General features: G+C 41.1%; 1 protein-coding gene, 2 long non-coding RNA genes and 1 pseudogene across 4 annotated transcripts; 2 read left to right on the top strand and 2 right to left on the bottom strand.

Annotated features, from left to right (window-relative positions):
- The first annotated feature begins 1,877 nt into the window (after window positions 1–1,877).
- Window positions 1,878–11,485, top strand: LOC117441846 (homocysteine S-methyltransferase YbgG). Of its 2 annotated transcripts, XM_034077865.2 has the most exons (8): window positions 1,879–2,149; window positions 2,707–2,774; window positions 4,476–4,648; window positions 5,528–5,631; window positions 7,368–7,529; window positions 9,054–9,256; window positions 10,581–10,660; window positions 11,232–11,485. In XM_034077865.2, exons 1-8 carry the CDS (start codon window positions 2,042–2,044, stop codon window positions 11,309–11,311), a joined length of 978 nt encoding a protein of 325 aa, XP_033933756.1. In that variant the 5' UTR covers window positions 1,879–2,041; the 3' UTR covers window positions 11,312–11,485. The 2 variants fall into 2 exon arrangements, with proteins under 2 accessions (XP_071058398.1, XP_033933756.1); XM_071202297.1 differs by lacking the exon at window positions 2,707–2,774 and having other exon boundaries at window positions 1,878–2,149.
- LOC117441849 (uncharacterized) lies at window positions 10,766–11,725 on the bottom strand. The gene is made up of 4 exons (XR_004551457.2): window positions 11,622–11,725; window positions 11,477–11,524; window positions 11,165–11,311; window positions 10,766–11,031 (listed from the first exon to the last, which is right to left on the bottom strand). It is a non-coding gene; the product is annotated as an uncharacterized lncRNA (long non-coding RNA).
- A 215-nt stretch (window positions 11,726–11,940) lies between these two features.
- Window positions 11,941–13,665, top strand: LOC139433332 (piggyBac transposable element-derived protein 4-like; annotated as a pseudogene).
- Window positions 13,666–14,444: 779 nt separating this feature from the next.
- Window positions 14,445–18,530, bottom strand: LOC117441848 (uncharacterized). The gene is made up of 5 exons (XR_004551456.2): window positions 18,516–18,530; window positions 18,259–18,417; window positions 15,156–15,252; window positions 14,844–14,990; window positions 14,445–14,710 (listed from the first exon to the last, which is right to left on the bottom strand). It is a non-coding gene; the product is annotated as an uncharacterized lncRNA (long non-coding RNA).
- Between the last annotated feature and the right edge of the window lie 5,247 nt (window positions 18,531–23,777).

Genomic DNA, 23,777 nt, shown 5'->3' with positions numbered 1-23,777 from the left:
ATCTTCTTAGAGCCGACACGGCCGTGGAGATTGCTGAACTCACTCGACTCATCGTGAGGGAGTGTCTGGGAGCAAAGAGCAATTCAACGCTTACCACTGAAGAAGTAGAAGCCGAGATCAAGCTGGGCGAGACAAATAAATGCGGAAAGATCAAAGCCTTTTTAACCAGACGTGTTGCCAAACTGACCATCCATCGAATGCTGTCAGGGCTGAAGAAAACCTTTTGCCCTGGAGCAAGAGCTAGCAGCCTGACTTCAATGAGGGATTTCGATAACGATATTGAAGAGTTGCTCATGGAGGAGGGCGATGGAGACCAGGATTGGAACGAAGTGTGTGTTAATCAGAGAATGAAATACATTTCCCTCGGCAGGGACCATGTGTTCGAAATGGATCTCAAAGAACTCCTCTACGCTCACACCACGAGAGAGATGTCGAATCCTGAGTCTACCCCAGGAGTTACGGAAACATTAGAGGCCCCGCCCCCAGAGGCTGTGAAATCTGCGATAACGAGGCAAGTGCGTCGCTTCTTAGGAGTGTTCGGGTGGTTTGTGAACAACGAGGCCGTCACACAAACCGAAAGGATGATATCGGCTTTCGAGGAGATTGAGGTGCGACCGATAATCACAGAAGAAGCCCCAGTGTCAGTGTCCTTGAAAGCCAAAATGAATGTCAAGGTTCTGGTTCAGAAACTGATCACACGGCTTTTCAAGAACGCAAAGGTGAACCACGACGTTGGAAACTCAGTCGGCATCGTCGAGAGCTTGTTGGAGAAAGTGTGGGCCAAAGTCGAGGGGGAAAGCTTCACGGTAACCCCGGACACATTCCAGACCCTCGACAAGGCGGTTTACAAGGACCTGGTCAGGATCTGGGGCTCCGCAGAGTCCGTGCTCGTGATGTTCAACATGGCAGGATCGTCGGATGAAAATTGCGTGGCGTCCATTATCAAAGCTCGCCTGATGCGTCAACCAAAGAAGAGACGGGCCGTCTGCAAATTCTTCCACTCCGTAGGCAAGGCCATCAGCAAGCCTTTCAGACGCAGCTCTGAGCCCGTGTGGGTTCTTTAAAGGGGGTTATTGAAATGTGGGGTCTTTAAAGGGGGTTATTGAAATGTGGGGTCTTTAAAGGGGGTTATTGAAATGTGGGGTCTTTAAAGGGGGTTATTGAAATGTGGGGTCTTTAAAGGGGGTTATTGAAATGTGGGGTTTAAGTTAGGGTGGTAAATATGTGTGGGTGGGTTTATCATTTTGGGTTTTTTCCGGGTTCACTCCGGTTTTCCCGCTTACCATGCAACGGATTGGACGATTAACATCTCCACCAAAAACTGCATGGTATCGACCTCTTATATTGTTATCAATAAATGTTGAAAAGCATTTTTACTGTTTCTCTGTCTTTAGTTTACGGTTGAATCTGTTAATATGTAACATGCTGAAGGTCTGCTATTTTAAGTTTCACCACAAGATCAAACTTTTGTGTTTTGTTGTGAGAAAAATACTCAGTTACAAAACAAATGAATGTGTTATATGTTATTGTGTCATTTTACAAATATATAGTACATTGGGTAATTGCATTGTCACAGCAGCAGTGTTGTCACGCATTACACATGAGAGAAACTATTTAAAAGAGACAATAAGATACAGATACAATAAAACAAAGAATGTACATGAACAGCATTACAATAGAAAATACATCTAAATAATACACAATATAAAGAAAATACTGAATATATTTAAATGCTCTACAATATACAATTTCACTAGGCAACAGATAGAAATATACAGTGTATTAAATAATTAAAATAACCAATAAATTAGGAAATGGTGCTGTTGTGGAGCACCTAATCACAACAATCGTTGAAATTCCGATTGTCTTTAAACGCACCATTTTACCCGTTTATTTTACCCGGAACAAAAATAACAGTCAAAGTCTCGTCGAGTATTTCTTCCTCATAACTGTGTTTTGTGAAGTAGGCATTAGATTAAAATAAACAATTAAGAGGTAGAAGTCTAGGTTATAACTTCAGGGACTCTTAAATAAAGTTGTAATGGGTTCCTCTGCTGGTCTCAGACTTTATATGAGTGATAATAACGGACCTTTAATCCTGGATGGGGGTCTGGCGACTGAACTGGAGGCACAGGGAATCAAATTACAGGTAAAATATAATTAATAATAACAATAATCTTTATCTGATTAACTACTTTTACTAAGGTTTATACTGTATCCGTCAGTTTGTCATTCAAATATTAATTTCTGTGCACCAAGTAGGCTTACATCTTCCTGTTTACTAAAATAAAGTTACCTGATTTATTTAATATCTTGTAATACAAGATAATAATACTCATGGACGCGGGAAGGGGGGGTGCTGAGGGGGCTGCAGCACCCCCATCTGCGAGGCTCCACTAGCACCCGCACCCCCCCTCGCATACAAATCTTTCTGTAAGAGTAAGTATTATCAAATACACTATACAAAATATATAAGGTAGCTATAAAAGTAGTCAACAACGATCAATACAACAAACTATGAATAGCAAAGTGAAAGAAGGCAATTTAAAATAAATATTTCATGGATTTAGGATTATAATCTAAAAGGATGTTAAGGTACAAAGAGATGCCAAAAGGTGTATTTAATGAAGACTGAAACAAAAACAAGAGAAAAGGTGTTGGAAAATGTATAAAATGTCTGTCCATGTGTGTGTGCGCCTCACACAGGGAGACCCTCTGTGGAGCGCCAGGCTTCTGCACACAAACCCCCAGGCCATAAAAGATGCTCATTACAGGTAAATCCATGCACACTATCATATTAACGAGGACACATAATGCTCATTTGCAGGTTCATATCTGCATGTTGTGCCTCCACTGTGACATGTTTACATGCTTTCATGTTCAAAGAATGCTTTTGCAGACCATTTCAAACATAACGTAATAGTACAATACAGCACTCCCTATCAGAGATGGCAAAAGTACACACATCCTTTACTCGAGTACAGATACTCGTGTTTAAAAGTACTCTGGTGAAAGTAGAAGTACTGACTAAACTTCTTTACTCAAGTAAAATTAAAGCGGGCTTTGAAATGTACTTCAGTAAAAAGTGCCCATAGCTAGCAGCTGCTTTAAAGAGTACCTGACCTCCCTTTATATTAATAGAACAATAATGTCATTGTTAGCTAATGAATGTTTCCATGCTGAACAACGGCAACATGACAACGTTTCCATTGGTCCCTCTTCTTTAGAGGAGACCAGGAAGTGATGGATACACGGATCGTGTTCCAACCAATAGGCACGCAGTGACTCTAAAGAATAATGATCACGCACCAACACACATTCAGACTAAAGGAACCAGCTGTTTGGGAAATGAGAGAAGTAGAAAGTACAGGTATTTGAGTTCAACATGTAAGAAGTAGAAAGTACAGGTATTTGAGTTCAACATGTAAGAAGTAGAAAGTACAGGTATTTGAGTTCAACATGTAAGAAGTAGAAAGTACAGGTATTTGAGTTCAACATGTAAGAAGTAGAAAGTACAGGTATTTGAGTTCAACATGTAAGAAGTAGAAAGTACAGGTATTTGAGTTCAACATGTAAGAAGTAGAAAGTACAGGTATTTGTGTTCAACATGTAAGAAGTAGAAAGTACAGGTATTTGTGTTCAACATGTGAGAAGTAGAAAGTACAGGTATTTGAGTTCAACATGTAAGAAGTAGAAAGTACAGGTATTTGAGTTCAACATGTAAGAAGTAGAAAGTACAGGTATTTGAGTTCAACATGTAAGAAGTAGAAAGTACAGGTATTTGAGTTCAACATGTAAGAAGTAGAAAGTACAGGTATTTGAGTTCAACATGTGAGAAGTAGAAAGTACAGGTATTTGAGTTCAACATGTAAGAAGTAGAAAGTACAGGTATTTGAGTTCAACATGTGAGAAGTAGAAAGTACAGGTATTTGAGTTCAACATGTGAGAAGTAGAAAGTACAGGTATTTGAGTTCAACATGTGAAGAAGTAGAAAGTACAGGTATTTGAGTTCAACATGTAAGAAGTAGAAAGTACAGGTATTTGAGTTCAACATGTAGAAGTAGAAAGTACAGGTATTTGGGTTCAACATGTGAGAAGTAGAAAGTACAGGTATTTGAGTTCAACATGTAAGAAGTAGAAAGTACAGGTATTTGATGTTCAACATGTAAGAAGTAGAAAGTACAGGTATTTGAGTTCAACATGTAAGAAGTAGAAAGTACAGGTATTTGATGTTCAACATGTAGAAGTAGAAAGTACAGGTATTTGAGTTCAACATGTAAGAAGTAGAAAGTACAGGTATTTGAGTTCAACATGTAAGAAGTAGAAAGTAAAAAGTCGTCAGAAAAATAAGTAGTGCAGTAAAGTACTGATACCAGAACAATGTACTTAAGTACAGTAACGAAGTATTTGCACTCCACTACTCCCCACCTCTGCTCCCTATCGACACACCGTTTTTAAACGTGGTGCATCAACAGGTTTCTGCTCAGTGGGGCTGACGTTATCACCACAGCAACGTACCAGGCGAGTGTTTCAGGATTCATGAATCACCTGGACGTGAGTTGTGATCGAGCCAAAGAGCTGATGATGTCCGGAGTTGACCTCGCTAAAGAGACTGTGGAGAGATTTGTTTCTGACACTCATCCAACAGGTAGAAAACTACACTTTAGACACTACAGTTTGGGCTGTATTGCTTATATGTCTATGTTATACACACACACACACACACACACACACACACACACACACACACACACACACACACACACACACACACACACACACACACACACACACACACACACACACACACACACACACACACACACACACACACACACACACACACACACACACACACACACACACACGTAGGAGGCGATTTGTGTCTGTAGATTTCTCCTAAATTCGCCAAAAGTGACATAAGATAATGCCTAATTTGCATATTTAAACATAAGATTTCAGAAAAGTTGTTATACAAAAAGCAATTATTCTAATGTTCGTAATACATTTGGGAAGTTTCATGGTGATATCTATTAGTTCAATGTTTTACCTATTCCCCTGCAGTGTATGAATATTACAATACATATCTTTAAAGTCCGTTTTCTCTTCCTCTCGCACCAGATATCTCCACTTCAGAAGTACTTACATACACCCACCTTCCCAGTTACATTCCTATCTATTTTCTGGAGCTTTTTACAGAGGCTTTTATTCATAGATTATTCAAACCCTTATTTATAGGTCATTTATTAACTAAAAACATGGAGAAAACCAATTTTCTGTTTACCATATTTCCTGATTTATGGAATGATAAAAATAGATATTCAAAGGGTCCTCTGTAAAAAAAAAAACCTCGTCACCGGCTTGAGCTTCAACCTCAGGATCCAAGTGTCTGTGATCCTCTTCAGAATGGAAGTAGTCCATATATATATAGATATTGGAAGAGGACATTCAGTATTTTCCCAACATATGTAAACAAAATAAAACATGAATTCTGACGCTGGCTTTATCCAATGCTCACATCTCTCAGGGCGGAGGCGTCCGCTGGTGGCCGGTTCTGTCGGACCGTACGGAGCGTTTCTGCTCGACGGCTCCGAATACACCGGGGCGTACGCAGAGAAAATGAGTGAAGAGGTAAGGTGGTCGTACTGGTATTCACTTCTTTATCTTTTACAGGCACGACAAATTCAACTAATCCTGAATCTCGGAGCCCCTCCAACAGCTCTCTTTAAATGTGTATACAAATAAAAAAGTGAACACAATATAAGAATTTTCCTGTAACATGAATTAATGCAATTTAAAATATGGGTTTGTTTTCTGACACTGTAGAAAAAACAGATCAATGCTGTTGCTAAGCATTGCTATGACAACCAATCTATTTAGCCTTAGGTTTACAGATAATAGTTACATTGTTATTTTTCATAAAAAGCAACGGTAACATTATGTAAAGAAAGTCATAAATACAAATTGAAAAGTTTAAAATTATGGAACAAAAGATTACGTGCTGTTAAAGGTGGGGTAGGTAATTCACTTCAGAAACACGTGTTGTTATATTCCATGGAATGCTCTTAACATCCCGACAGCAATGAATACATGAAATGCTTTGACAACAAATACATTAAAACAAGTCATCAGTGGAAGCCGTGGCGCTGTAAAAAGCACGACCAATCATCTGAGCCGGCTAAAGTAACTGGACGGCCTACCTGCCTGTCAGCCTTCCATCGGGGCACAGACTGATCTCGTGCCCTCATTGGTCATGTGCGTGTTCGTGTGTGTTGGAGGAGGGGCTCTGTGAGGAAGTCTGAAGGAAGGGGCAGATTTTTTTCGGCTGCGTACTTTCAAATTCTAGCGCACTCGAGCTGCTTTCTCCATTCTTACCTACCCCACTTTTAAGTTAGTTGAAAGATTGTACTTACTTATATATATAATATTTCTTATAATATTTTGTAGTGATGGCGAGATGAAGCTTTGAAGCTTTCTAGCCAATTGCTTCATCTCGTGAGGCTTCATCATGGGCTTCATTTGAACACAAACCCCCTGTTGGTCAAAGTGTGTAAACAGGGCACACGCTCCGAAGCCTCGGCGCAATTCTTTCACACACACATACGGGTATTGGGCCGAGCGCGACACCGTACTTCCGGTATCCGCCGTTGTACGCGAGGTGCAAGCAGCCGTACACCGTCTAGGTGTTGCTAAGCTTCCTGTACTGAATATCATAGTCTATCGCCTTAATCGATATCTAGTCAACTCTAAAACACCACATATATGCAATGGCATGATAATATTATTGTGACAAGTGGGGTGTTCACCTGGTGTTTCCAGAGATTAGACGGAGATGCAGCCAAAATCAACGAAGGCCACTTTCGAGGGTCGTTTTTCCATACGTCTGCATCAGTCTGTAAGGGTGATCCGACAACCCACACAGCTCTAGTTACCCTGGTAACGACCTAAAGCACACCCCCCAAGTCCAGAGATGTAATCCGAAGACATGCAGCGGTTTCTTCGGTCGTTAATTCAGAAAAAAAACCTAGTGCGCTCTGCCTGGCTACGTTAGCTAGCTGTTTATATTTGCACCTCCAGGATATTAGCACCTCCAGGAAAATGGTGTATTTATATATATATATATATGGCGCGTGTTGCATTGTGGGTAGCTCGTGACGTCACTGTGTGTGAAAGAATACGTAACATCACTAATATTTTGTCTCAATATTTATTGTTAACTTTTAATTGAACTTCTCTTGCTGTGTTTCAAGTATGCTCAAATCCCCCAAAGCAAATTCCTTGCGTGTGAAAACCAAATGAACTAATTCATTTTGAATGCATGTCTGTTTGTTCAAATGATCTCAAGTGTCTTTGTTGCTTCTTTGAAGGATTTTAAAGTGTGGCACCGGCCTCAGATCGAGTGTCTCGCAGCAGCGGGAGCCGACTTTGTGGCTTTTGAGACGATCCCGAGTCTGAAGGAGGCGAAGGCTCTGGTGGATCTGCTCCGAGAGTTCCCGGACGTTAAAGCCTGGCTCTCCTTCTCCTGTAAGGTAAACGCCGTCTGTCTGATGGAGAGCATGCAATGTTTTTAGCGTTTGTCGATTGTTATGCACCTGCCTAAGGACTGCAGATGGAAATGAGCTATTAGCTTTCATCTCTTCTCTTTTCTGAGATGTATGTATTTGTATGCATAAATGTTGAAATAAATACATAATAATACCAACTGCAAATATACTAAATAACTAGAAACACTTCATTCAACAACATCTTACTTTCTACATCTTAAGTTTGTTATTCTTAAAGGGCCCACGTCATGCTTTTCCGGTTATCACCGTCCCCTTGTTGTTATGAAGGTTGTTCTGCATGTGAGCGGTCTGCAGAGTCACAAACCCTCAAAGTGCACCCTGTAGCGAGTAGAGCTCTAACTCAGAGAAGACCTGTCTGCTGCCCCAGAACGCCTCGCTGGACATTTCTCTTTCTCCATTGTTTGCTTCCTGGGTTCTGTGACGTGTGAACGCCCACATCAACAACAACGGACCGGATTGGCCCAAATGGACCAATCCGCGGAGCCCCTCCCACACCAGGACCCCTTGGCTAACTAGCAGGGAGTCCCATTGACTTGCTGGAGCTCCCTGGTTGGTAACAGACGAGTTGGGATGGCGGAGAAACGCTCTCCGCAGACCCATTGACTCACAGCGTTACAAACCTTTTTCTTTCTCGATATCAAGCCACACTTATTGCTTTTACTTCGGCTGTGAGTGTGTGTGTGCTCAGGATGAGTTTCGCATGTTCTCGCTGTATCGCCGACCCGGAAACCTGTCCGCTCCTCGCAGCAACGTCCCGACCAATCAGAGCACACTGGGCTCACAGGGAGGGGGGGGGCAGGAGCTCCAACAAGCCGTTAGGACAGAGAGTGAATACACAGACTACACAGAGATGCTGTGAGAAACCAATGTGAGTTTGGAACATTGAACAATGTAAATCTATCCTAGTCGACCTCAACGATGGAATGATGATCAGTGGAAATGGCCGTGACACGGGACCTTTAATTAATTAATCAAGATGACATTTTTAGGAACCCTTGAAAACGAGATTCCTCATAAGGGGCTTATCATAAATACATTTCAGATTTAAATCTATGACCAAATTATACAACATAAATAAAATAGAGACCCTTTGGAGAGGGGACTAAGGTCCAGAAAAGAGAAGGATTTCCGTGAACAAGTACAAGAGTATAATCATAAAAATATACTTAAAGTACCAAAACTAAAAGTACACATTATGCAAATTGGCCCATTTTAAGAATAACATATTATATACAGTATCTTGAATACAATGATTAACGTGTGTATTAAAGCTGCTGTGATGCAAGTCAAATTTCAGACTGGATCTGACCATTAAAGTGTTATCGTATCGTAAAGGTGAAAAACATGGACATTCTCAAGTAAAGTACAAGTCTCTCAAAATTGAACTTAAGAGTCTGTTTGCATATCTTAGGTTGTGTTGGGAAAATACTGAATGTCCTCTTCCAGCATGAGAGTAGCATGCTAACAAAGGTATCCCCTCCTCCTCAGGATGGGCGGAGTCTCTCCGACGGCAGCTTGTTCTCGGAGGCGGTGCAGGCTGTGATTGGTTCAGATCAGCTGGTGGCGGTGGGGGTGAACTGCTGCCCCCCCGCCCTGCTGCAGCCGCTCCTGGACTCTGCTGCGTCTCTGGGGACGGACCCCTGCTGGGTGGTTTACCCCAACAGTGGAGAGGACTGGGACTCTGAGCACGGGTCAGTGTCATGCCGATCTGAATGTCCCATCTGCCAACACTCTCATATCACTCAGACGATCCCTCAAAACTCACCGTTTCACTCTCGCCTTCAACTCAAAATAAATGGGTGCTAGTGGAGGGCCGGACTGGTTCAATGTTTATTGCAGAACTTATTGAAATGAACTTATTGCACATATTAAACCTGGAACTAACAAAGCTTAAACTACTGCCTATAAAAGCAACATTAAATAATCAGCTGCATTCATTTCTCATGGCTCTATCTGCAGCTTCTCCAGAGTCAGTTCTTATGAGTACATTTCCCCACAGGCCAACAGCAGCTTCAACAAAACTATTCCCCTCAGAGAGAAACCAAACATGTCCTGTTGTCCTGAGAGAAAGTGCAGAAGGAAGCATCCTTTGAACTCAGTGTGCTGCTCTGAGATGCTAGCTCAGATACTTGGCATCTCATCAGGGTGCAAGGTCATCAATGTTTGGGCTCAGGCTCTGAGCGGAGGAGACCCTCAGGATGGAGGGAAGGTGCAATATACCGGCGGGCCAGATCTAATAGCAATTAGAAATTATCCTGCGGGCCGAAATTAAATCCACCACGGGCCGGATTTGGCCCCCGGGCCATCGAGTTTGACACATGTGGTCTAACCCCCACGTAGCTTAGCACTTTTTACTAAGTTGTTATTGTTCTTCTTTACTTGCTTGTAAAGCGCTTTGAGCACCAGGAAAAACGCTATATAAATCAAATGTATTATTATTATTAATGCAGTCTAATAATTAAACAATTATAATATTCTTAATGTACATTGTACCTACATTTATATGATTATAGATTCATGATATGAATGCTGGATGGTTACTAGTCATTGAGTATTTACACGATGTGGTATTGATCGTTTTAGTTTACTTTGGACTGTTCATGAATTCAGTGCAATCATAATTTGGAAAGAAAAAACGTGGCTCTACTGAAATTATGAAGCTGTACATTTGCAAAACAAAGTCATACATTTAACGGGAAAAGACTTTGATATTTTATTGGACTTCAAAGTCATAGATTTTGGAAAAAGGAAACCCAGATCGGTGGTAATAATAAGGAGATAAGTGGTTAGTAATAAAGAAGAAACTCACATTTACAATAACAAACTGGTATATTCTCAGGGATATGTATTTGTGAGAAAAAATAATTAAAACGTTGAGTATTCTGAGATAAATTAAATCATAAATGTACAAACAAAAACACAAATAACCCCAAAAATCATTGAATAATATCCGAAAAATCATAAAAGGTTTATAGAAATATAATAAAGTCGGTCGTTTTCTTTTTCCTCACAAAGGTGGCGAACATCAAAGACAGCCTCGTCGTCGATCCCCAAGCTGAGTCACACGTGGAGGAAGCAAGGAGCCGCTTTGATCGGTGAGGGTTTTTAAGAAGAATTTCCTCCTGAGTTTTATCTAATAATTCCTTGTTTTATTTTTTATTGATTATTATTTTGTATTATTTAAATCAGAAGAGACTTCATTTAGTTAAAGAACATTTATTGACACATGCCATATGATGAATGTTAAGTCTTTGGCGATTAGACCTCGATCCTGAAATGGTATCTAAAGGGGGAAAGGCAGCCGTGAGCAGGGTCTAGACTCTGGTGATGATGATGAAGATCTGGGTTTGATGAGGAGATGAAGAGGGGGTGTGATGAGGTCTTTGGGTTAGCTCTCCTGGCTCTGGATGTGATGAGAGGAGGTGGATGGGGAGGAGGTGGTCTGCAACACCTGAAATCACGCTGACTGCAGGAGAGAGGAGAACCATTTTAAAGTGTGGCTGCTGCTCGCTGATTGGCTGCTGGGATTGAGGTGAATGTAATGGGTTAACAGAAAGCCCGATGAGCTGATTATAAGCAGCTGCGGAGTGAATGTATACCAGTCTTCCTGAAAGAACTTGCGCTGAGCTTCATTTACTCATATGTATTTGTTATGTTCTTCCTCAGGCGGTTGCTGCCGGATCGGCCCTGATGAGATCGCAGAGTTACGACGGGAGTTGAAGGGAAGCAGCGCGACCGCAGAGTGACTGTAACGACAGGAAGACGTCCGAAACTTTGATAAATAAACAAGTGTATAAATCACAGACATCGATCACACACCAGCCTTTCTGATTTCCCTTGTTCAGGCTTTACAGGGAAAATATGAACAATGTTATATTCCCAATTTCTAAAATAAAATGTCACGTATTTACCTGTTACGACCCCCTCGTCTCTGCCTTTGTGTTCTGCCTGCTGCCCTCCTGTTACATTCAGGGTCAAATTGACCCGTTTGAAAGTTTGAAAATCTACGAAAATACTTTCAAGTATTTTTTTTGTATGGAAACTTCTTCTACTTACCTTAATTAGTGTAATAAACAAGTAAAATGAAAATGGTTCATGTCATGCATTTGGAACCCCCCCCTACATGTCTATATCACAGAGATGGTATTCGGGTCAATCTGACCCGGCAGTGAAAGTGGAGGCTAAAAGGGGTCAGAAACACACACACACACACACACACACACACACACACACACACACACACACACACACACACACACACACACACACACACACACACACACACACACACACACACACACACACACACACACACACACACACACACACACACACACACACACACACACACAGAGAGGCTGGAAGGGGTCAGAGGGTTCAAATGCGATATACAGAATATATATATCGTAATTTTCCACAGACAGACAGACACCCTGCACCTGGCAGTGAAAGTGGAGGCTAGAAGGGGTCAGAGGGTTCAAAAGTGATACATTGTTATTTTTTACTCTCACACAAACACACAAATACACACACAAATACACACCGCACCTGTTAGTGAAAGTGGGGGTCAGAGGGTTCAAGTCTCAAATGTGTAATGGGTAAGCTCCTCCCACACTGGGATACATGTGTAATGGGTAAGCTCCTCCCACACTGGGATACATTATACTCTGCACTTAATGTACAGTATACTCACAATACTATCAGACACAATGAGCAACGCAAGTGAAGAGAGGACAGCCCTGGGCTATATGGAGTACATCCTTGAGGAGGATCACGACAGCGAGATAGAGGAGAACGTTTCCGAGGATGAAGACTACCTTGAGGTAAACGATGAAGATGAAGATTCTGATTATGATCAATCAAATGAGGAAACTGATATTCGCCCAGATGAGACATTCATGTCCAAAAATGGTGAAATTCAGTGGTCCTCATCCCCTAATGGACGCCAGGCAACACTATCGGCAGCAAACATAATGAAGGCAGTGCCAGGGCCCACCAGTCTCTCGTGTCACAGACATCAAGTCTGCTTTTGAGCTGGTCATTTCAAACACAGTGCTGAAGATCGTTCTGGATATGACCAATCTGGAAGGGAGACGTGTCTATGGGGAGGCGTGGAAGGAGCTGGACGAAATACATTTACATGCGTATTTGGGTCTCCTCATCCTGGCTGGGGTCTACAAATCCAAGGATGAATCGACAGCCAGCCTGTGGGACGCAGACACAGGCAGGAATATATTTCGAGCCACAATGTCTCTGGGGACTTTCCACATTTTCTCAAGAGTGATCCGATTTGATAATCGTGACACAAGAGCTGGCAGACGTGAGAGAGACAAGCTGGCAGCTATCAGGACAGTGTGGGACAAGTGGGTAGAGCGGCTTCCACTTCTCTACAACCCAGGACCTAATGTCACCGTGGATGAAAGGCTGGTGGCATTCAGAGGTCGTTGCCCGTTCAAGCAATACATGCCTTCGAAACCGGCAAAATATGGCTTGAAGATATGGGCAGCATGTGATGCAAACTCCAGCTATGCATTAAACCTGCAGGTTTACACTGGAAAGCCAGTTGGAGGAGCCCCAGAGAGGAATCAGGGCATGAGGGTTGTGCTCGACATGGCACAGGGTCTCAGGGGTCACAACATAACTTGTGACAATTTCTTCACGTCCTACAGCCTGGGTCAGGGGCTCCTGAAGAGAAAACTAACAATGGTTGGAACTGTACGAAAGAACAGAACGGAACTCCCTGCCGAAATGCTGGTGATCAAGAACAGGGTCCCTCAATCCTCCAAGTTTGTGTTCACAGACACCACAACCCTTGTGTCCTACTGCCCCAAAAAGGGAAAAAATGTGTTGCTCATGAGCACTCTCCATAAGAATGCTGACATCAGCACCAGAGAGGATCATAAGCCGAACCTCATCCTGGACTACAATGCCACCAAAGGGGGGGTGGACAACCTGGACAAAGTCACAGGTTGCCGCTGGGGGAAAGAGGAAGAGGAAAAGGTGCCAGGTGTGCAAGCCGTCTGATGACACCAAGACCAGCACGACATGTGTGCTTTGTGCAAAATACATTTGCGTAAAGCACACATTGACAACATGTCCCTCCTGTTGCTGTGAGACACCACACACACACACACACACACACACACACACACACACACACACACACACACACACACACACACACACACACACACACACACACACACCACACACACACACACACACACACACACACACACACACACACACACACACACACACACACACACACACACACACACACACACACACACACACACAATTGCTGTTACAATAAATACTTTCAATACAAATCCTTTTGACTCATTTGGCTTGATTCTAAGTGAACGGGTCAATTTGACCCTGAACAGAAGAGGTTGTCTCGTCTCTATTTATCAACATCAACCAATTGTAAAAAAAGTTGGAACATTTTAAAATTAATTTAAAACATGTTATGTTATGCAAAACTAATGTATTTTATATCAAGGTTTTTCCAATGTAAAAAAGAAAATAGAAAAATGTGTTTGAATGTATATTTTTGAGAAAAACGAGTGACTTATTCTAATGGAATCATGATCTGTGAGGGGTGAATAACACAATTGCACTAAATATTGCTTTCATTGATAGTAATACAAGGTACAAACTATGTAAAAAAAATAATCTGGATTTTGGGGCTTCTGACCATTTTTGGATAATTAAACATGCACTGGGTCAAATTGACCCACGAATATTATTGCCGTTACAAAAAACGAATATAACAGGAGGGTTAAGAAGAATTTCCTCCTGAGTTTTATCTAATAATTCCTTGTTTTATTTTTTATTGATTATTATTTTGTATTATTTAAATCAGAAGAGACTTCATTTAGTTAAAGAACATTTATTGACACATGCCATATGATGAATGTTAAGTCTTTGGCGATTAGACCTCGATCCTGAAATGGTATCTAAAGGGGGAAAGGCAGCCGTGAGCAGGGTCTAGACTCTGGTGATGATGATGAAGATCTGGGTTTGATGAGGAGATGAAGAGGGGGTGTGATGAGGTCTTTGGGTTAGCTCTCCTGGCTCTGGATGTGATGAGAGGAGGTGGATGGGGAGGAGGTGGTCTGCAACACCTGAAATCACGCTGACTGCAGGAGAGAGGAGAACCATTTTAAAGTGTGGCTGCTGCTCGCTGATTGGCTGCTGGGATTGAGGTGAATGCAATGGGTTAACAGAAAGCCCGATGAGCTGATTATAAGCAGCTGCGGAGTGAATGTATACCAGTCTTCCTGAAAGAACTTGCGCTGAGCTTCATTTACTCATATGTATTTGTTATGTTCTTCCTCAGGCGGTTGCTGCCGGATCGGCCCTGATGAGATCGCAGAGTTACGACGGGAGTTGAAGGGAAGCAGCGCGACCGCAGAGTGACTGTAACGACAGGAAGACGTCCGAAACTTTGATAAATAAACAAGTGTATAAATCACAGACATCGATCACACACCAGCCTTTCTGATTTCCCTTGTTCAGGCTTTACAGGGAAAATATGAACAATGTTATATTCCCAATTTCTAAAATAAAATGTCACGTATTTACCTGTTACGACCCCCTCGTCTCTGCCTTTGTGTTCTGCCTGCTGGCTCTCGTTTGTGTTGCAGGTGATCAACCTGATGAGCCTCACCTGGGGGGTATACTACGAAGCAGGATTTTCGCTTAGCCGGCTAAATTCAGGGAAAACTCCGGCTTTCCGGTCCTACGAAGCTGGTTCTCTTTTTGGGAGTGGCAACAGGACGGTCCTGTATATAAGGTCTCTGAAATGGCTATATACAGGATATATGACAAGATAAGGTATCAAAGGTGTTCCAGTTTGAAACCAGAGGGTGACCTTCACCAATTTTAGAAATGAAACCTGACATTTCATGGGATTTTCACGTCTTTATCGGCAGAAAAATCGAGTCGCTTTTTATGTAGTCTACAGAAATATGGATATAATTGGTGTACAATTAACGTCGGCAAAAATCACCGACTGTGTGAACGTGAACATGAATAGAATATCACCTCCATCTTCAGAGCAATCTGACTATTATAACATTAGCGTTAAGAAAGCTTACTTAAATATCTGCCACGACATAAGTAACCGGATCAGAGTAACATTAAGTACAGTCCGCGGCATATCACTTCATAATGTATCATATATCTCCTGATCTGAGTCAGCTGAGCCGTATCTGGCCGTGCAACACTCACGTGTATATCAGTATGTAGTGTCTCTACTTTAAAGAGTCCTCTCCTGCTGATGTTCAGGTGTATATCAGTATGTAGTGTCTCTACTTTAAAGAGTCCTCTCCTGCTGATGTTCAGGTGTATATCAGTATGTAGTGTCTCTACTTTAAAGAGTCCTCTCCTGCTGATGTTCAGGTGTATATCAGTATGTAGTGTCTCTACTTTAAAGAGTCCTCTCCTGCTGAAGTTCAGGTGTATATCAGTATGTAGTGTCTCTACTTTAAAGAGTCCTCTCCTGCTGCTGTTCAGGTGTATATCAGTATGTAGTGTCTCTACTTTAAAGAGTCCTCTCCTGCTGATGTTCAGGTGTATATCAGTATGTAGTGTCTCTACTTTAAAGAGTCCTCTCCTGCTGATGTTCAGGTGTATATCAGTATGTAGTGTCACTACTTTAAAGAGTCCTCTCCTGCTGATGTTCAGGTGTATATCAGTATGTAGTGTCTCTACTTTAAAGAGTCCTCTCCTGCTGATGTTCAGGTGTATATCAGTATCTAGTGTCTCTACTTTAAAGAGTCCTCTCCTGCTGATGTTCAGGTGTGTATCAGTATGTAGTGTCTCTACTTTAAAGAGTCCTCTCCTGCTGATGTTCAGGTGTATATCAGTATGTAGTGTCTCTACTTTAAAGAGTCCTCTCCTGCTGATGTTCAGGTGTATATCAGTATCTAGTGTCTCTACTTTAAAGAGTCCTCTCCTGCTGATGTTCAGGTGTATATCAGTATGTAGTGTCTCTACTTTAAAGAGTCCTCTCCTGCTGATGTTCAGGTGTATATCAGTATGTAGTGTCTCTACTTTAAAGAGTCCCCTCCTGCTGATGTTCAGATGTATATCAGTATGTAGTGTCTCTACTTTAAAGAGTCCTCTCCTGCTGATGTTCAGGTGTATATCAGTATGTAGTGTCTCTACTTTAAAGAGTCCTCTCCAGCTGATGTTCAGGTGTATATCAGTATGTAGTGTCTCTACTTTAAAGAGTCCTCTCCTGCTGATGTTCAGGTGTATATCAGTATGTAGTGTCTCTACTTTAAAGAGTTCTCTCCTGCTGATGTTCAGGTGTATATCAGTATGTAGTGTCTCTACTTTAAAGAGTCCCCTCCCGCTGTTGTTCAGATGTATATCAGTATGTAGTGTCTCTACTTTAAAGAGTCCTCTCCTGCTGATGTTCAGGTGTATATCAGTATGTAGTGTCTCTACTTTAAAGAGTCCTCTCCTGCTGATGTTCAGGTGTATATCAGTATGTAGTGTCTCTACTTTAAAGAGTCCTCTCCTGCTGAAGTTCAGGTGTATATCAGTATGTAGTGTCTCTACTTTAAAGAGTCCTCTCCTGCGGATGTTCAGGTGTATATCAGTATGTAGTGTCTCTACTTTAAAGAGTGCTCTCCAGCTGATGTTCAGGTGTATATCAGTATGTAGTGTCTCTACTTTAAAGAGTTCTCTCCTGCTGATGTTCAGGTGTATATCAGTATGTAGTGTCTCTACTTTAAAGAGTCCTCTCCTGCTGATGTTCAGGTGTATATCAGTATGTAGTGTCTCTACATGTCTGCATGCTTTAATGTTCAGAAAGCTCTTTATTTTTCTCATACTGCCTCTTTTCACCCTCTGTCTCAAACCAAAGCCCATTCTGCTCTGAACACTTTCATGATCAATCATTATAAAACATATCATATATATTATTCTGAAATGGACCAATCTGCACAACGACTACTTTTACTGTCTTTCACTATATTACATTGTACTATATTTTGACGAGAATACTTTTCTACTTTCACTTGAGGGACATTTTGAATGCAGGACTTTTACTTTAACAGAGTATTCCTACACTCTGGTACTGGTACTGGTCTGAGTACTTCTACTTTTACTCAAGTACAACATCTGAGTACTTCTACTTTTACTCAAGTACAACATCTGAGTACTTCTACTTTTACTCAAGTACAAGACCTGAGTACTTCTATTTTTACTTAAGTACAAGACCTGAGTACTTCTACTTTTACTTAAGTACAAGATCTGAGTACTTCTACTTTGACTTAAGTACAAGAGATCTGAGTACTTCTCCAACGTCTATTTAAAGTTAAATGTAGTATGTGATTGTAAACAGTATTTAGAATTACATTTAAGGTAACGATAAAACGTTACAAATTCAGCCAGGCAGTCAACGCCAATCGTGTTAGTTGCCACCAATTATTATAGTTGTAAATGTTGTTTTTACTTTTAATTAGTTATTTAGTTATTAGTCATTGTAACGAGTCTAACGGTTGGTAAAGCTAACTGCTATGCTAACTGATAGCCTGTGTTTGCTATGCTTCCGTTAGCAAACACTTTTCGGTTTTGTCCGTTGAAGCGTTTCATATCCAACCCGTGCTGAAGCTGAATGTCATCGGGTAGTGTGTTTACACAATGAGGACTGAACGGAGGGTTTTTAACTCACCATTTCTGCCCAATTCACAACGTTTATTCATAAAGTCCCGATGCTGTGTTCAGCTAGAAGACATTAGCCATCGTGCTGTGTCCCGTTGCTATAGAAACTGTGGACAAGGTGCGTTCAGGGGCGATAACTGACAACTGAAGAAACATCGGAATCTACCAACTGTAATAGAATAAAATGGTCCAAAGAGAAAATCAAAAAATAGCCTATGTATTTTATTATGATTATATATTATTATATTATTTCATTTCATTTCAAACCTTTATTTAACCAGATTGGTCCCATTGAGATCATTTTTCAAGGGAGACCTGCAGCATATAGGTTCCACATGAAACATAAATCAATTTAGGACATTATACATTATATTTACAGGATACATAGTTATAGACATTTACAAGTGCCCATTGTATCAGCAAGCATTTCATTTAGCCTAGCTTTAAAAACATGCAGAGGAATGAGATTGCTCAGTTTCAATTCTTGCTGAAGATTATGTTTTATTATAAGTACTGTACTTAAGTATATGTTTGAGTTATTTGTACTTTACTTGAGTATCTAAGATGTCAATAACAACATACTGTATATTGTATATTCATATTAATTTTGTCGACAATGTCTGTATTATACTGGATATTTGTATACCTGATATAGGCTATATTCAATGTATATACTGCTGTTATTAATGCGTATACCTCCTTATATTGTTCATAGTGTAAATGCCTCAGTTTGTTTATATCTGTCACGTATATATATATTATACTTGAATAACTTTCTCCTCTTTTTGCAGACTTTTCTCTGACCTCTGCAAGTCTCACATAAAGTGTATAAAGTGGTAATATTAGATCATAATTAAATATTTTAAGAGCTCTGCTGCCATCTTCTGGACTACCGGCTGAATGTAAAATGAGAGGAATGTATCATCAACACCTGGGATATAATTTGTACATTTCCCAATTGTTTTGTGCATAATGCATTTAAATCTAAATACATAATGATAAATAATACATTTAGAAAATCAAATCGAGAACATTATCATAAAAAATATTTAAAATACAAATTCAAAACATAAAAACAGAGAGATTTAGGCTAGTTTTGTTTATGTGGATCTGTGGTAATGTAAGTGTTCAAATGTTACATATGTTTAACAGTATACATCAATTAAAGATACAAATCCATTGAGCCAATGCATTATTCACATTATAGATCAGGAATTCACAAAATCGGCAATTTCTTTCTGTGTTCTTTCTCATTTTTGACAGTAGATGCTTTTGCCTTGATTTCAAAAAACAACACGGGGCTTCCGTAGAAACAACACGGCAGCGTTGTTCGGGGGCGGGGCTTAGCGAGCGAACGTTCAAACCACAGACTGTATATATACAAACATTGATCTGATGACCTCATGATTACGTCAGAGCTTTGATCCGATGACATCATTTGAAATGACGCATCAAAGCACCCTGAAACCTGCAAAGGGACCTCAGTATCACATCTGGTCACCCTTTGAGAGGCTTACAGAGAGTGCAGTGCGTTCAAAGACAGACAGATATTTCACCAAAAGGATAGGATAACTTACCAAAGAACTCATTCAGAGCATAGTAATTATTAGAAAATAATTATTACTACAGAGCAGAATTACTTAAAAAGATAGTAATTAATACAAAATAATTAGTATTACCAAGTAGTTAAAATTCAATCTAAAAGTACTATGTCTCAGTCAGCTATCCCACAGGAAGAGAACATGGCAGCAATCAGTCGAGATGACATCCGCCCAGTGATTCTGAAGTTCTTCAGCAGGCTGCCAGTGGATAAGTGGGAATCCCTGAACAAAAACACATCTGATGATGGCATCAAAATTTATGTGGCAGAGTTTATTTTGGACCTAGTAGATGTACTGACAAAATCCCTACTAGTAGCCTTGAAGAACAAGAATTTCATCATTTCTGAGGAGGTTGTCTGGTCCATTCTGGGCAACACACTCCCTCAGACTATCGCTGATTTTCTGGACATTAAGGACATGGTTGAGTGTGTCAGCGCCACACGTTTAACCAGGCTGCTGGTGAAAGAAGCTGTAACCAGCGTCAAGTCAGCAGTCAACTGCAATTCCCAGGCTGAGGGTATTATGGAAAGCGAACACGTCACTTCTCACTACAGACTTAATGTCATGGTTGGTCACGCCATCCATATGTTGAGAACTATTGGGGCTAAGATGAAGGGCTTGTTTCGATTTAGATTACGCAAAGACAAGAGGGCTATGGAGGCCTCCACTGATGGACAAAAAGGGGATGACGTCAACGAAGAAAAGAGCCACGAGTCCTCAGGCCCCTCTAAGACCTCAGTGACAGGGTCTACCCTCTCAAAAACCTCAGAGGTCAACTATACCCTCTTTCAAACCTCAGAGACAGGGTCCGGGTCTACCCTCTCAAAAACCGCAGAGGTCTACTATAGCCTCGTTCACGCCTCAGAGACAGGGTCCGGGTCTACCCTCTCAAAAACCTCAGTAGCTCGCCCCTATCAAACCTCAGAGACCAAATCTGCACTCTCTAATAGCTCAGGGTCCGTACCTCTATTCGCTAAAACCGCCTCAAGCGGACTAGAAGACAGCATTGGAAGCGATACATCCAGAATGGTCGAGGATATCATTACAAAAGAGTTTTTCAAAATCACAGAGCCCCTAATGGATACTATGACCAAAGGTGAGAGCGATCTTCTTAGAGCCGACACGGCCGTGGAGATTGCTGAACTCACTCGACTCATCGTGAGGGAGTGTCTGGGAGCAAAGAGCAATTCAACGCTTACCACTGAAGAAGTAGAAGCCGAGATCAAGCTGGGCGAGACAAATAAATGTGGAAAGATCAAAGCCTTTTTAACCAGACGTGTTGCCAAACTGACCATCCATCGAATGCTGTCAGGGCTGAAGAAAACCTTTTGCCCTGGAGCAAGAGCTAGCAGCCTGACTTCAATGAGGGATTTCGATAACGATATTGAAGAGTTGCTCATGGAGGAGGGCGATGGAGACCAGGATTGGAACGAAGTGTGTGTTAATCAGAGAATGAAATACATTTCCCTCGGCAGGGACCATGTGTTCGAAATGGATCTCAAAGAACTCCTCTACGCTCACACCACGAGAGAGATGTCGAATCCTGAGTCTACCCCAGGAGTTACGGAAACATTAGAGGCCCCGCCCCCAGAGGCTGTGAAATCTGCGATAACGAGGCAAGTGCGTCGCTTCTTAGGAGTGTTCGGGTGGTTTGTGAACAACGAGGCCGTCACACAAACCGAAAGGATGATATCGGCTTTCGAGGAGATTGAGGTGCGACCGATAATCACAGAAGAAGCCCCAGTGTCAGTGTCCTTGAAAGCCAAAATGAATGTCAAGGTTCTGGTTCAGAAACTGATCACACGGCTTTTCAAGAACGCAAAGGTGAACCACGACGTTGGAAACTCAGTCGGCATCGTCGAGAGCTTGTTGGAGAAAGTGTGGGCCAAAGTCGAGGGGGAAAGCTTCACGGTAACCCCGGACACATTCCAGACCCTCGACAAGGCGGTTTACAAGGACCTGGTCAGGATCTGGGGCTCCGCAGAGTCCGTGCTCGTGATGTTCAACATGGCAGGGTCGTCGGATGAAAATTGCGTGGCGTCCATTATCAAAGCTCGCCTGATGCGTCAACCAAAGAAGAGACGGGCCGTCTGCAAATTCTTCCACTCCGTAGGCAAGGCCATCAGCAAGCCTTTCAGACGCAGCTCTGAGCCCGTGTGGGTTCTTTAAAGGGGGTTATTGAAATGTGGGGTCTTTAAAGGGGGTTATTGAAATGTGGGGTCTTTAAAGGGGGTTATTGAAATGTGGGGTTTTAAGTTAGGGTGGTAAATATGTGTGGGTGGGTTTATCATTTTGGGATTTACTCGGGGGTCGCTCCGGTGTTTTCCCAAAATATTTGTGTGGGCGGGTTTTAGCATTTTGGGTTTTTTCCGGGTTCACTCCGGTTTTCCCGCTTACCATGCAACGGATTGGACGATTAACATCTCCACCAAAAACTGCATGGTATCGACCTCTTATATTGTTATCAATAAATGTTGAAAAGCATTTTTACTGTTTCTCTGTCTTTAGTTTACGGTTGAATCTGTTAATATGTAACATGCTGAAGGTCTGCTATTTTAAGTTTCACCACAAGATCAAACTTTTGTGTTTTGTTGTGAGAAAAATACTCAGTTACAAAACAAATGAATGTGTTATATGTTATTGTGTCATTTTACAAATATATAGTACATTGGGTAATTGCATTGTCACAGCAGCAGTGTTGTCACGCATTACACATGAGAGAAACTATTTAAAAGAGACAATAAGATACAGATACAATAAAACAAAGAATGTACATGAACAGCATTACAATAGAAAATACATCTAAATAATACACAATATAAAGAAAATACTGAATATATTTAAATGCTCTACAATATACAATTTCACTAGGCAACAGATAGAAATATACAGTGTATTAAATAATTAAAATAACCAATAAATTAGGAAATGGTGCTGTTGTGGAGCACCTAATCACAACAATCGTTGAAATTCCGATTGTCTTTAAACGCACCATTTGACCCGTTTATTTTATTTTTCAAAAATAACAGTCAAAGTCTCGTCGAGTATTTCTTCCTCATAACTGTGTTTTGTGAAGTAGGCATTAGATTAAAATAAACAATTAAGAGGTAGAAGTCTAGGTTATAACTTCAGGGACTCTTAAATAAAGTTGTAATGGGTTCCTCTGCTGGTCTCAGACTTTATATGAGTGATAATAACGGACCTTTAATCCTGGATGGGGGTCTGGCGACTGAACTGGAGGCACAGGGAATCAAATTACAGGTAAAAATATAATTAATAATAACAATAATCTTTATCTGATTAACTACTTTTACTAAGGTTTATACTGTATCCGTCAGTTTGTCATTCAAATATTAATTTCTGTGCACCAAGTAGGCTTACATCTTCCTGTTTACTAAAATAAAGTTACCTGATTTATTTAATATCTTGTAATACAAGATAATAATACTCATGGACGCGGGAAGGGGGGGTGCTGAGGGGGCTGCAGCACCCCCATCTGCGAGGCTCCACTAGCACCCGCACCCCCCCTCGCATACAAATCTTTCTGTAAGAGTAAGTATTATCAAATACACTATACAAAATATATAAGGTAGCTATAAAAGTAGTCAACAACGATCAATACAACAAACTATGAATAGCAAAGTGAAAGAAGGCAATTTAAAATAAATATTTCATGGATTTAGGATTATAATCTAAAAGGATGTTAAGGTACAAAGAGATGCCAAAAGGTGTATTTAATGAAGACTGAAACAAAAACAAGAGAAAAGGTGTTGGAAAATGTATAAAATGTCTGTCCATGTGTGTGTGCGCCTCACACAGGGAGACCCTCTGTGGAGCGCCAGGCTTCTGCACACAAACCCCCAGGCCATAAAAGATGCTCATTACAGGTAAATCCATGCACACTATCATATTAACGAGGACACATAAT

The sequence above is a fragment of the Pseudochaenichthys georgianus genome, unplaced genomic scaffold (assembly GCF_902827115.2).
Source record: "Pseudochaenichthys georgianus unplaced genomic scaffold, fPseGeo1.2 scaffold_2044_arrow_ctg1, whole genome shotgun sequence".
Lineage (NCBI taxonomy): Eukaryota > Metazoa > Chordata > Actinopteri > Perciformes > Channichthyidae > Pseudochaenichthys > Pseudochaenichthys georgianus.
Note: the sequence above shows the minus strand (reverse complement) of the source record. Positions and strands in the feature narration are given on the sequence as shown.

What these genes read in the sequence shown, in the direction of transcription:
- LOC117441846 (XM_034077865.2), top strand. Translation starts at nt 2,042, where the DNA reads ATGGGTTCCTCTGCTGGTCTCAGACTTTATATGAGTGATAATAACGGA. An exon ending in CACAGGGAATCAAATTACAG is followed by an intron (nt 2,150 to 2,706) that starts GTAAAATATAAT and finishes CGCCTCACACAG; the next exon opens with GGAGACCCTCTGTGGAGCGC. An exon ending in TTCTGACACTCATCCAACAG is followed by an intron (nt 4,649 to 5,527) that starts GTAGAAAACTAC and finishes CACATCTCTCAG; the next exon opens with GGCGGAGGCGTCCGCTGGTG.